General features: G+C 40.7%; 1 protein-coding gene across 4 annotated transcripts in view; it reads right to left on the bottom strand.

Annotated features, from left to right (window-relative positions):
• pex5la (peroxisomal biogenesis factor 5-like a) overlaps positions 1 to 14,404 on the bottom strand; it is a 163,691-nt gene extending 149,287 nt beyond the window's left edge. For all 4 annotated transcript variants that reach the window (XM_059945808.1, XM_059945813.1, XM_059945820.1 and 1 more), the window contains exon 1: positions 14,184 to 14,404. In XM_059945808.1, coding sequence (XP_059801791.1) covers positions 14,184 to 14,204 — 21 coding nt within the window. In that variant the 5' untranslated portion in view covers positions 14,205 to 14,404. The remainder of the gene's footprint in view (positions 1 to 14,183) is intronic.
• Between the last annotated feature and the right edge of the window lie 379 nt (positions 14,405 to 14,783).

Below are 14,783 nucleotides of genomic sequence, written 5' to 3'. Positions count from 1 at the left end.
TGTTGCAACTTGTAGAAAACCCATGTTCGATAGTAAATGAGGCAATAAAGATCCTTTTCAGAAATGCATTCCACTATTAATTCGTTTCTTAAACCTTCATACCAAAAGTAAGCAAGCTCTTGGTTTAACTGTTTATTCTTCCTTGGAAAGATTGGAAAAAAAAACGAGGATTTCACCAGTTTCCCAAAATCCACTCTTCTAGATATACATCACTGCACTGAGGTACATCCTAATAACAGGGGCAGCTGTGCATCATGCTCCATTTCCAATGCAATCCCCCACGATGACAACAATTTCTCCCCTTACAGCTGGATGAACTAATATGCTTGCTGGAGTCAAAAAGCCAGCTGGGCTAATTTTTTTTTTTGACAGATGCCAAATATTTGTAAGCTGCGGATAGTATAGATCTGCTCAAATCTAAACTTCAACAATGCAAAGTCTAAGCAACTTATTAATCTCTGAAGGGACTGCAGCATGCTCTCATTTCTCTCAGGACTGACATTGGGGCAATCACATATGGATAGATAAGACAGCACATCAAGATAGGCACTCATAATCTCACCTGAAAAGGCTGGGGGGGGGGGAATGTTGCAGTTTATGTTCTTTAATGCAACTCTAAAGGGTTTCCTGTAGAAGGGTGGCACAATGGACCCATGGTTAATGTGCTGTCTCACAACTCCAGATGCCCAATGCAGAGTTTTCACATTCTTCCTGTGATATGACATCCTGTGTTCCTCTCATGTGCCAATTAACTGGCAAGTTAATTGGCCACAGCAAAAAAAAATTATTTGTAGATGAGTGGGCAAAACCCACGGGACAGGAATTGATAAATATACCAGAGATGTTACTCGAATGTGGTCGGTCAAAGAGCCTGGTTCTACATTGCATAACGCTGTATTCATTAGAAATAAAATGTCTTTTATCTTTTACTTTTGAGAGGTTAATGCATACATTGCAAGTAATAATCTGACATTGTTTACCACTACAACTGGTTCTTGACTTTGAAATTAAACGGAAGGATTGGAAATGATTTTCCTTTTAACACCTTCCTCAAATTGTGCTTTTTGTCCCATTTGCCAGCGAGTGAAGGCTGGTAATTTATGCTGAGCTAGTTTCCACAAATGTCAGCCACTGTTCATCGTGCTTGATTCAAGATACTTCACTCTCCTTTGCATTTCCCTTCTCTGTACAGAGCAGCCTGTCAGGTTACAGGTGTCAGGCATTGCCTATGAATTAGTTGAAAAGTGAGCTTTACTGTGTAGGCCTGTCAAAATAGCATCTGCATTCACAGGGGGGAGGTCATATGACCAGCCCTGCATGCTAACGAGACCAGAGAGCAGAATATCGAAATCTGTCCAGAGTTTGGCAGTACTACTGACGGCTGAGTGCGTGGCATTCACTCCAGCTGTTGGTCTCGGGTAGGAAGCTGACAAACACTTAAGACAAATTTTCTCTTGAATCCATTAATGAAATCATTTGAGAATTGACACGTTACAGTGTGACGCCAATGCAATTAGTGAAGCTCTGGACTTTGATGACAGAGATTCGAGAATTTGACTCTCCCAGAGGGAAATGGATGTTTGCTGTAACACTACAATTGAAGGCATGGACCACAGAGACATTGCTAATCTTAGAAGGGAAATTTCAAAGATTCAAAGTACATTTATTATCAAAGTATGTATACAGAATACAACTCTGAGATCTGTCCTCCTGTAGGCAGTCAACAAGGAAACAACATGGAACTTGTTCAAAAAAAATACTGAACACCTAATGTGCAAAGAATAAACAAATTGCACAAACAGCAAATAGTCAGTGAACAGCGCAGAACATCAACCCAGGAGTATTTAGTTAACACACAAGAGAAAATCTGCAGATGCTGGAAATCCAAGCAACAAACACAAAATGCTGGAGGAACTCAACAGGTCAGACAGCATCTATGAAAAAAAATATTGTTGATGCTTTGGGCCGAAACCCATCGGCAGGACTGGAGAGAAAAAATCTGAAGAGTAGTTTAAAAGGTAGGGAGAAGGGAGACAGAAACGCAAGGTGATAGGTGAAACCTGAAGGGGGAGGGATGAAGTTAAGAGCTTGGAAAGATGTCCCTGGTGTGGGATCCTGTTGGAGATGGTGGAAGTTTCAGAGAATTATGTGCTGGACATAATTCAGTTAGATCAATTCAGTCTTCACCAAGGTGCCCTAGTCCTCACCGACCACCCAGATCAAACCACTAAAAAACAGCAAGTAACCAGAATCCAGAAATACTTGAAACATGAACTTCATAAGTCCCCCACAATGAGTCCACAGCCACTAGCCTTGTCATTCAATCCTAGCAACGTACAACACAAAACTCCTGTGCTTTACTCTGACGGCAGCTAGCAAGGAGAGGAAGGCCTGTCAAATGCAGGCGGACGGCACCGAACACCAGCCCGCACTCCACTCTCATCTTCTTTGACTTCAGCCTTGCTCACCACCTCAGGGAGAAGCAATGGAGTTGGTAAGGCCCAGAACAAGGCTGCACACTCTCCTTCCAACCTCACTGAACTTCCTCAGAGACAGCAAAGCACCAGATCACTCAATCCACCCAAAAACACACCATCAAAATGTAAACCACAGGTCCCAATCGCACAGAGCTTAGCAGTAGAATCACATCACCATTCAAATTTCATGAGATTTGAAGGTTAGCAAAAGCATCTGCATGAAGCATGCATTATTTTGGCTGTATTAGAGTAACCAGGAGTGTAAGCAAGTTGATTGGGCTGAATAAATGTACCTGTAGGGAAGTAGTTAATACAATCAATGCAAATAAGTTAAATCTGCAAATGCTCACTAAGTCACTTTCAACCTGAGTAGAACTTTATTTATTTTGTTTTAATCTATTAATTTCTTTCAGACCTGGCATCGCTGACAAGACCAGGTTTACTGCCCATCACTAGGTATAGTGAACTGCCTTCCTGAACCCAGTATTCCTTCTGGTAAAACTACACCCACAGTACAATTGGATAGGGAGTTTCAGAACTTAGATCCAGCAATGAGAAAGGAATGATGATATTTCCAAATCTGGATTATAGGCAACTTGAAAGGGAGACTTCAGCTGATGTAGTTCCCATGTGCTAATTGATAGTAGTGGCAACAGGTTTGGGGGCTGCTATCAGAGGTACCAGAACAAATAAACAGACAATAGGTGCAGGAGTAGGCCATTCAGCCCTTCTAGCCAGCACCGCTACTCACTGTGATCATGGCTGATCATCCACAATCAGTACCCCTTGACTCCGCTATCTTTAAAAGCTCTATCTAACTCTTTCTTGAAAGCATCCAGAGAATTGGCCTCCACTGCCTTCTGAGGCAGAGCATTCCACAACTCTCTGGGTGAAAAAGTTTTTCCTCAACTCCGATCTAAATGGCCTACCCCTTATTCTTAAACTGTGGCCTCTGGTTCTGGACTCCCCCAACATTGGGAGCATGTTTCTTGCCTCTAGTGTGTCCAATCCCTTAATAATCTTATATGTTTCAATCAGGTCCCCTCTCATCCCTCTAAATTCCAGTGTATACAAGCCAAGTTGCTCCAATCTTTCAACATATGACAGTCCCGCCATCCCAGGAATTAACCTCGTGAACCTACGCTGCACTCCCTCAATAGCAAGAATGTCCTTCCTCAAATTTGGAGACCAAGACTGAACACAATACTCCAGTTGGGGTCTCACCAGGACCCTGTACAGCTGCAGAAGGACCTCTTTGCTCCTATACTCAACTCCCCTTATTATGAAGGCCAACATGCCATTAGCTTTCTTCACTGCCTGCCGTACCTGCATGCTTACTTTCAGTGACTGATGAACAAGGACACCTAGATCTCATTGTACTTCCCCTTGTCCTAACTTGACTCCATTCAGATAGTAATCTGCCTTCCTGTTCTTGCTGCCAAAATGGATAACCTCACATTTATCCACATTAAACTGCATCTGCCATACATTTGCCCACTCACCCAACCTGTCCAAGTCACCCTGCATTCTCATAACATCCTCCTCACATTTCACACTGCCACCCAGCTTTGTGTCATCTGCAAATTTGCTAATGTTACTTCTAATCCCTTCATCTAAATCATTAATGTATATTGTAAATAGCTGCAGACCCAGCACCAAGCCTTGCTGTACCCCACTAGTCACCGCCTGCCATTCTGAGAACATAAATGTTTTCCGTTTTGTTTTGGTCCAAGGGTACATTGTGTGGTCCTTGGTAAAATGAGAAGGGGAGGTATCAATAGGTTGGTTATGGTAAATAAATGCCACTAGAAATCTCTGATGATGATTGATAGTCAACTGATTAGACAATCAACCATACTGGATTTATCCTGCTTTAATGAAGATATGCCTGATAGCAAGGGTCCTATTGTAACCTGCCTGCCTGGAGATATAGCTCGTTCTGGAGCACAAGTCTTCAGTATGACAGCTGATGTTGTCTGGTCTCACGCCTCTGCTTAATCCAGCACTCTCATCCATTACTTCATACCCCATACAGTGAACTCAACAGGCTACAGACCTATAATCAACGAAGGTAGTGATATTCTTGAAGCCCTCTCTTTTTATTAGCTCTACATTGTCCAGCATCATTCACAACTATCTGTAGCTAACAGCCCAGAAGTTTGATCTGATAGTTTTGTGAAATTACTTAACTGGTTTTTCTTTTGTTTGGTCGCATTAATGTCATTGTGCTTCAGCTTCACATGGCTGTGGTGGGTGCAATGGAGGTGATGCATAATTAGTCATCATGTAGGTGAGTGTTTAACGATGACTGTATGTATAGGTCCTTATTTTAATAGTAAGAAATATGGAAAACTGCACAAACATATACATCTTGTTTATTCCACCTCCAAACTATTGTCATAAATTATGCATATGTTATCAAAATTTATGACACAAAGCCAATTGGAAAATGAAAAGAGCTCTCCATTCCAATTCCACCTTCTAATATTTAATATAGCTCTTTATGTACACATACAAGAGCAGCACAGATGTGATAAAATTTCTCACCTCCACCTTTTCTGGTATCAAGTTCCAGACCCCTAACACTATATTTTATTTCTCTCATTTCCTCTTTAATCCTTCCATCAATTATTTTAAAAATATGTCCTGTGTCTTTTTTAACCCCTTGAGATAAGGGACATCGGTTCATTTGAGTTACTTTATTTTCAGTCTTAGTAGCCTTAAGTATTGTAATGAGATGTCCTCCCGGGCTCCTTTGCTCCAAAGGTGACAATTTCAGCTTATTCAAACTTTCCCCACAGTTGCATGTTTACATCCTTTTAAATACTTCCATGTGAGACAAAGTGTAGATTGGGCTACGTTTTGTGAAGCAATTTCACACTCCTTCCCACTCCCATGCTGACCCTTTCGCCCTTTGTCTACCCATTGCTATAGAGAAGCTAAAGGCAGACGCGAAAAATATTTTATATTCTATTTCATTCACTAGAATTTTCCAGTTCTCTCCAACACAGAATCACACACCCACACAGTTTTAGTTATTTACAGTGTGGCGTAGGCCCTTCCAACCAGGCCGTCCAGGAACCCCCCGACAAACCTGATTAAACCTAACCTAATCACAGGACAATTTATAATGACCAATTAACCTACCCGGTACATCTTTGGACGGTGGGAGAAAACCAGAGTACTCAGAGAAAACCCACACATTCCACGGGAAGGTCATACAGAGACTCCTTATAGAACGGCGCTGAAAGTGAACTTGGAGCTCCGGAATGCCCCAAGCTGTAACAGAATTGTGCTGACTGCTGTGCTACCGTGGTTTTCTTTTACCACTGTTCATCACTCCCCAAATCGGGTTCCACCTGTTGCCCATCAAGCTTTATCCAATATCAGAGGTGTATATCCTATCCGCTACCGTTGTTCCAGTGAAGTTACAACATTGATATCTACCAGACAATATAATTAATAATCCTGATGTGTTTGTTTACAAAAAGCAGGGCAAACCAATTCCAACAAATTCCCGCCTGATCAACACACAGCAGGGGGCTGGAAGGAGTTATTAATAATGCAACCAGCCAGCACACATTTATCAATAATTAGCTAAGGCTGTGTTTGGATTTACGACAATTATTTGCCTTTGCAGTCCAAACACGGTGGGGTGAGATGATTGCCCTTGACATCAGGGCAACATTTGACCAAGTGTAGCATCAAGGAGCCTAGATAAAACAGCAGATAACAGACGAACAGTTGGAGTTATTCCTCATGCTCACGAAGATGGCTATAGTTGTTGGAAGTCAATCATGCCAGCCACTGGGTGATTACTGCGGCTCAAACATTCAGTAATGATTTTCCATCTATAATAGGGTCAGAAGTCAGGATATTTGCACAATGTTAACTTTCATTAACAAGCACTCCACACCAATTTACAGCAAGGTCCAGACAGCAATCAGCCATGGCCTGATGAATGGCATCGGACATTCTGCACAATAAACATCTCCAACAAGACAGCAAGTCCAACATGTATCTATGACCCACACTACATTTACCAAGACTCTCCAACATCAACATCCCAAAAGACACCAGTGAGCAGAGATTCAATCTGACTGGGCTATAAACAGTGGGGTACTCAGGCAGCTCAAACACTTGGCGTATCCTATGCACCGAACAATACGCTCATTCTGTCCATCACTGCTATATCATGCCTGACATACTGTGTATACTGTGGCATGGCAACACTCACTTTGCACTGGAATGGAGCTTTTTTAAAAAAAAATCTGATGGTGTTCTTTTTTGCAGAAAGTGTATAATTCATGTTTAATTTGTGTGTTTTTGTGCTACTATGTTCCTATGGTTTTGCTACAGGTGACTTTTTCATTGCACGTGTACTTGTGCGCACCTTTGTCAAACAAGCAAGGTCAGGCTTATTTCAATGCAAGGAGTGTTACGGGTAAGGCAGATAGACTTAGTTCCACAGACTATTGATTTCGTGTCATGTCATCAATGATTTGGATGGGAATGTACAAGACATAGTTGGTAAGAGTGCAGATTACACTGAAATCACTAGACAGTGAAGGTGGTTAACAGGGATTACAGTAGTATCTTAGTCAGCTGGGGAATAGTAAATAGGGCTTAACTCAGGTAAGTGTGAGGGTGTTGCAGTTTGGAAAAACAAATGAGGGTAGAACTTTCACAGTGAACAGTAAGGCCTTGGAGAGCATTGTAGAACAGACAGACCTAGAAAGACAAGAACATACAGTTCCCTGTAAGTGGAAACACTGGTAGACAAAATGAGGAAACGTCAGCCTTCGTCAGTGAGAGATAGGCTGTACACAACATTGGTGAGGCTGCATTTGGAATACCGTGTTCAGTTTTGGTCACCCTGCTTCAGGGAAGAGGTCAATAATTTGAAAGCTTGCCGAGGGGATTTGCTGGGACTGACTGCATCAAGGAGCAAGTTTGAGCAGATTGGGATTTTTCCTTCACTAAAATGTAGGAGAATGAGGGTTGATCTTTTAGAGCTGTATAAAATCATGATGGGTATAAATGGAGTGAACACAGAGTCTTTTCCTTGGGGTTTGATGAATCAATAATTAGAAGACATAAGTTAAAGGTGAGAAGGAAGAGATTTAACAGGAACCCAAGTTATATCTTTTTTTACCAACTAAAGGACTGTATGGGATGGGCTACCAGAGGAAGTGGTTGAGGCAGGTAAATTATGGTAGTTATTTGGACAAGGGCTGGATATGAAAGGTTGAGAGACACATGGACTGTATGTGGGGAATTGGGATCAGCTCCCATAGCAATCTTGGTTGGCATGAGCCAATTGAGTCACAGAGCCGATTTCCATGCTGTATTGGCATGAATGTGGTATCCAGGGAAGGGTAGTGCCGGTGGCGAAGGGGCTTCTCATGTCCATTCCGGGGCAGCTCACTCACCAGACACCCAAACCTCACCTGTGGCTCCAAGTAGCTGTTTGGATGCAACAGTGGCCACAGCCCGGTACACCACTTCGACAGGCGGGCTAAACCAGGTGAGGGTAGCCTGCGGCCTCATACACCAGTGAGATAGGGTTATGCCTGTCCTGGCGTGCAAAATTAGCTCTGGCGGACCGGGCGGATGAGACCTACAGTGAGATCCAACAGCTAGGAAGGAATTTCTGCAACCCTCTGTGGAGAGCAAAGGACACAGAAGATGTCATGGTTATCCACTTGTTTCCTGTCAGTGTCAGATATGATGGACAACCAATCATGACTGAAGGACCTATTTCTGTGCTTTACCATCACTGTGTCTAAGCCTTGGAGCTCTCCACCCAAACAGAATAGAACATACACAAAACAAATTTAGGTACTTCCGACTGAAACAAATGACTTTACAGAACCTTGCACGGAGAAGATTATGGATATACTCTGTCAGCATTGTTCCTTGATGTGTCACAGAGCAAATTATAGTGCAGTGGTTCCAAAGGAAATTTCATTTCAGCTACACAGGTTTGAACACGGTGCGTGCAATAACTCAGTTTATCAAAACATTTTAAACTGCCTAATGAAGGGTGGACAGTGAATGTGCATACCTGTCTTGCTGAGGAACTTCAATCTACTGTGCATAATCGTTGTGTTGTAGAAGCTATTACAGTGGACTATAAATATCAACTGTTAACATAAAGTATGAAAATGATACTCATTCAACATAGAGGACACACTTTTCTGTGCTTTCTTTAAGGCTGCAAGTAAACTTCATAAAAAACTGTTCTCACTGATTTTCAGTGATAGAGTATTCTGAGTTAGTAAAAGCTGTGTTCCTTATAGATTTAAGAACACTTCATTTTTAAAAATGAAAGTCTGGTTCAATGATAACGGAAATGTAGCCCTCATGGTCTTGATCTGCTTACTGCGTTAGTGGTGTGTTATGCTGACTCCACAGATACAGTGTATGTATACTTCTGGGACCAATTTTCAGCAAGAGAAAGCAGCAGTCTGTGTTACTAATAGATCCACGAAGACACAGTTACAAAACAAAGCAAACCCCGGGTTCTACAAGAAGCATTGTACTTAAAGCAAAATGGCATGAGTTCTCCTCTGTATAATTTTCACATTTTTCTTCTTCGGCTGCTAAATAACTAGAGCCACTATCACCAAAACATTAAGAAATCTAATAATTAACTTAGTGTTGAAAAATGCTCCATGAAAATAATCTAATAAACTGCATAAATAACAATGATTTGTCGTTCAGATGGTCTGTACCTCAAATTTCTTCTTGTATTTCTAGGTTTTAGTGGTTCAGAACAAAAGATTTCTTATTCTTCAGATAATTTTTCCTGAATCTAAGATGTTAAATATTATTTTCTACTGGTTGTAGTTCAAGAAATAGTTTGCATTTTGAAATTAACATCAGCAATAAATATTAAAATTTCATCCTAATGGCTGATGCTCGCAAAGCTTGTTTCTATCAATTTATATCTAATATTTTGATATTTGTTTGCTTGGAAACCACTTTACTTTACTAATTCTAGATTTCATTCTTGGAAATTGAAATGAGTACTCACATCGCCTATTGGTATTCATGTCCAACAAACAAATGTACTACTGGCTTCCACTGGATTATTTTGATAATTGGCCAAAACAACCTTCTCCCTTATACCCTTACAAAAGCATTTTCTGCTGCTTTTTCATACTCAAGATAAATAACTTTGTATCAGCAAATGAAGCTCAATGCATTTCAAGCAAATTAATTATTATAAAACCTGTCCAATTCTCTCCACCTTTCAGTTCAAATAATTTAATGAAATATGCCTAGTGAATTTGGATTAGAATAAATTACAATGGAAAAAAAGCAAAAATTCTACAAATTGGTTATAGCCCAAAAGTCAGAGACAAAATCCCATTCTTCACCCAGTATTACTGGTAGTTGTGTGTATCTTCTTGTACTTTGCATTGCAAAGACTTCAGAAGTAAATCTCCTACTGAACCACGGCTTCAGTTCACCTTTATTCATTATTATTTCTGAGTTATAGTACAAAATTAGCCTGAGTGTTTTACAGAAGCAGAAAGTGCTGTAACACTAAGTCAGGCAGTATCTGTGGAAGTACAAAAACAAAAAAATCATTGATCTTTCAACAGAACGGTTCTGACAAAAGATTTCAACCCAAAATAGTAACCTTCTTTATCTTCCCATAGATGCTGCCTGCCCAGCTGAGTGCTTCCACTGTTTTCTGTTTTATTTTGCATTTCCAGTATCTGAAATTTTGATTTTCATTGTGTGTTATGATGTGATTGATGTTTCAATTTCAATCTACATATACTTCACAAACTGCCATGTAGCATAACCTGAATGTGGCTACTCAACCAAGCTAACTGACAAAGTGGATCCATACTTGCAATACACACTACGGATTCCACTTGTGCATCCCTTTAATCCCATTACTGCAGAGAAAATACTTATCACTATGAAACGTGTGAGAACCAGGGGATCGGCCAATTAAGTTGCATGGTGAAAGACAGCTGACATCGATATGATTGATATGATCATGTGCTTGGGCAAGAGAGAAGGAAGACAGATTGCTACCTCTCTCATTACACTAAAAAAAACCTCACTGAGATGAACTTGACAGTAGCAACAGAAATTATTTTGCAGGAATGTAATTATTCTTACATTCACAATTCAAATTTCTGTAGGCTCTTCCTTCACCCTTGAGGCCAAGTGGCTGACATACTTATTGTCTGATTAGCCCAGCAACTGCTCTGTCTCCATCTATTCCCTCCGTGCTCTTACACTAGTTGAGTTCTTGGGACCGGTGAGTTCCAGAAAACCTCTACAAAGTCAATACCAGACCTAAATGAACAAATAACTATTTAAACTGCAAACCTTCCCTTTGCAGGAGGTAGTTGTGGAATTTCAACTGCAGCTTTATTCAGTAAACCAAGTCCAGAAAGTCATTCAATTACCGCTAGAATTCTGACATGCTTTAAACCCAAAGCTGTTTTTAAACTTAACCTCTCGCTGAGGTTAAATTTCAGCACATCTATATACATTATTTCAGGTAGATAGAGCTCATCAGCCTGGGAAGGCAGTCCATCTAAGAGAGGGAAAACTCTGATTTCAAACATTTGTTGCCTTGCGGCCATACCCACTCATGGGAAAGGCTTCGGGAGTAAACCCTGAGGACAAATCCGGAGCTGGAGTCCCTAAGGCAGTCCGACGTTGGCTTCAACCTCGTTCTGACAACTCCTGCGACGACACCAGTGCCAAAGTTGTATCGGCCCTTGCCCTTCCCTTGCACAACATCGGTGGCGTGGAAAGGGGAGATTTGCAGCATGGGCAACAGCCGGTCTGCCATACAAGGTTGTATGGACTTTCCAGGCACAGGTCCGTGGTCTTGCGAGACTAACAGATGCCATACATACACACATACATTATGCACCCAGAAAGTAACCAGAGAAAAGATACCTGGAAGGCAGTATGATCCATCTGCCTTCTCCTACTTCATATGCTGATGATTCTAACTTCATAATGCCCTCAGGTTATCCAAAATACAGTAGGGATACTGGATGGACCAGAGGCCCTCTCATAGCACATAGTATACACGTCTAACACTGTTCCCTCTGAGCAGTGCCGTTGTGTGGCTGCACGGTAACAAAAGTGCTCCCGTGCACATAGACTTTTGTCGTAGCACAGCTAGAAGTTTTCTTTTATGTATTGTTGTTTTATTAATGTACTGCACAGTTTTCAGACCTTGTAAAAATTTCCTGCTGTTGGTCCAAATGCTGTAAAAATAAATTAGAGGAATGTTGATAGAATATGGAAGAAACAATGCTTTTAAGATTAGTTCCTTTCTTATTGTTCAATAGAGTTTCCAATTTACTCTGCTTACTCTAACATCAATTATCTGCCGTTGCCTCTACATAATATGGAGATGAGGAGAAACAGCTTACATTTTTATATCACTTTATCCTCTATTATCCTGGTTCTTCACATACAATTGCTGTCCCTAAAATCAGACACTCAGTAGTTTTTTAAAAATATTAGAATAAATGATAAAACCCAAAACACTTTAAACGTAAAAATGTCTGATTTAAAGTTGCTCAAGTAGCTCATAGAGTACAAGATTAATTTTTATATTGTGCTTGCAACCTCTAGGTCTGTCTGTGTGAAAATTGCACACAAAAGACAAAATAGGTTCTTTAAAGTGGAAACTTACATGCTGTTATTTTTTTCTATTCACTACCCACATAATAAGTTTGAAATCTATTAAAATTCTATGAATGACACACAAACTGCAGAGGTCACAAATTTGAAATAAATCAAAAATACTGGAGATACACAAGCATTTATTGTATTTAGTGAAAACTGAATGGCAGACAATGGGAAAAGAAATCAATATTTTTGGAGCATTACTTTTGCCTGCCTTGACAATATAAACAGGTTATCTTTAATTGGATATGCATTATACAATGTTTTTGCTTTTCAAAATTAACATTAGAAACGTACAGTGTGTAGCTCACCAGTATTGCCCATTTTATACACAAGTCCGTATTCTACCTGCTTTTTAAGCTAACTGGTTAAAACTGGTGGAAAAAAAACCAAATTAAAATGTTGTACAATTCTCAAACTGCCTTTTGTTTAACAGAAATTTGCAATTAAATTGTCATCTTTTTAAGTACATGTAGAAATGTTTGAGAAAGAATTAAGGGAACTGTACTGTTCCTGTTGTATATGTTTATCAAAATGTTTCAGTTTTACAAGGTACTTAGAAAAGAAATAAAGCATAATAATAATAGAAATAAATAAATAAATAATTGACTTAGAAGATGAGATTGGCCCAAGTCGTCAGATATTAATCTTAGGGCTTTCTGTATAGCTCCTGACCCGTGTCTGCTAGAAATGATTGCTGTTCTGGTCATCGTTGAAGATCTACCGTTGGAAACGTTTGTACATGAACAAAATGCAACCGTGAGAATTTGTGTAATGCCAGTTGAAAAGAAATGGAAAAGTTGACTGTAGTATTGCCTATTTGAAAGGCATGTCTTATCGTATACACTGTTCAGAAGTCGTCCGATTCAATTAGAAAGTGATCAGCAATTTAAAAGAATCAATTTACCTATCTTCCACAACATAAATAACAGCTCAGGAATGACACCATTCTTCCTGTTGTCAAACTATGCCATTAAAGAGGGTTTACTGAGAATTAATCACTGGAAGTACGCGAGGCAGTTGCTTTCACTGTGGCGCGGTGTATTGTGCTGCGTGACGTTATGCGAATCGGGTCCTATCTACGGATTCTCCTGTAACCACCGGAGCGGAACATGGGCACATTTATCACCGAATTATAAAATCAATGCATGCAGTAAGGAGCACTATGAAGCGCACGAATAAACGATTACCGAGCATTGTAATATTCACGCAAAATCATTCCCAAGTGTAAGCGGGGTGTATCTCAAGGTTACAAACTAATTAGGCTCAGCATGTGTGTGCGGAAAGAAAGAAAACTGGTTTTCGGCAAACGCACACCTCTAAAAATGAAAGACTAAAAGGCTTCGAATTGATTACTTAGGTTGTTTGCACACAATGCCCTCTCAGCGCTCATGCATCTTTAACATGTGGCGCTTGCAATAGTTATTTATTGTTTCAGATAATGCGATACTTCCATGTTATTCACGTGGCGATAAATTACTGCAATTGCAAGACGCTACCCATAACGTAAATTTTGCGCTTTCTTCAGCAAACTAAGCGTTGCACTAAATATATGCAATCAGCGGCAGGATTCTTCCTGGTTCCAATCTATCATCCTTGCCCTTGAATCGACGCGTGTTAGGCATCAGATTTCTGTAAAATACTTAAACGTATTAAAACGTACAGTCAATGTAAAACTACACTCCAATTCCTATTAACCTCCTTCATGTGAGATAGGAATTCCATATATTTCTGAAGATAAGCCATCGCCGTTGATGAATGCACGCCTCATCAATTTAAATACCAATAATGAGACTGCTTCTACCCTGAAAACACAACCGAAAACTTCAGTCTTTATTTAGATACAATTCTGTAACTATCGCAGACAAAAGCCCGATCATCTCATAACCTTGCCACTTATTTCCTTTTCATTTTGCATGCCATTGACTCGTTTCACTCTGAATGCATTTTAACCATGTAAGACTAACGTTCATGCTGAGGTTACCTCTAATTAGTTTTTTATCGAATTACAGAAAGACTGACCTGCAAGTGGCCCTGATACATTTTGGCCGGCTCCTTGCTGCAGGAGCGCGGCGCTTCCTGCCGTCTGCGAGCAACTCTCGGGCTGAGCTGAGGTGCTTCTTCGGGCTTTCCGCCGGCTCTCTGTTCGGAGGTGACTTGAAGAGTGACGGCGCTGAACCTGCTGCTGGCGCTGTTGCCGAAACCGCCTCCCTGCGAGTCCGGCTCCCCCGCCCATCTCGCAGTGTCCGCAACCCCGTCTACAGGCGGTTACATCGGCCCCTCCTCACCTGCCCCGGTCAGTGAGCGTGCGTCGGCACCTTCCCGCCCATCCGTCTTGTACACCCTGAACTCTTCCCCAGACTGTCCACCCTTCTCACATTACTCACCCTCATTCAAATGCCCAGAGTTCACCTTCTTTGTGCTCTGTATTCCCGACCCTCTCAGAATTCGCGTGTATTATCACTGGTAGATGCCATACAATTTGTTGTTTAGCAGCTGCAGCAGTGCAGTGTAATGCATAATAATAAAAATATACAAGTTACAATAAGAAATATATAAAAATAAGTAAGTCGTGCAAAAAAGGTATTTATTGTTCCTGGGTTTATGGACTGTTCAGAAATC

This window comes from Hypanus sabinus, chromosome 2 (assembly GCF_030144855.1).
Source record: "Hypanus sabinus isolate sHypSab1 chromosome 2, sHypSab1.hap1, whole genome shotgun sequence".
Taxonomy (NCBI): domain Eukaryota; kingdom Metazoa; phylum Chordata; class Chondrichthyes; order Myliobatiformes; family Dasyatidae; genus Hypanus; species Hypanus sabinus.
This window is presented reverse-complemented; position numbering and strand designations above follow the sequence as displayed.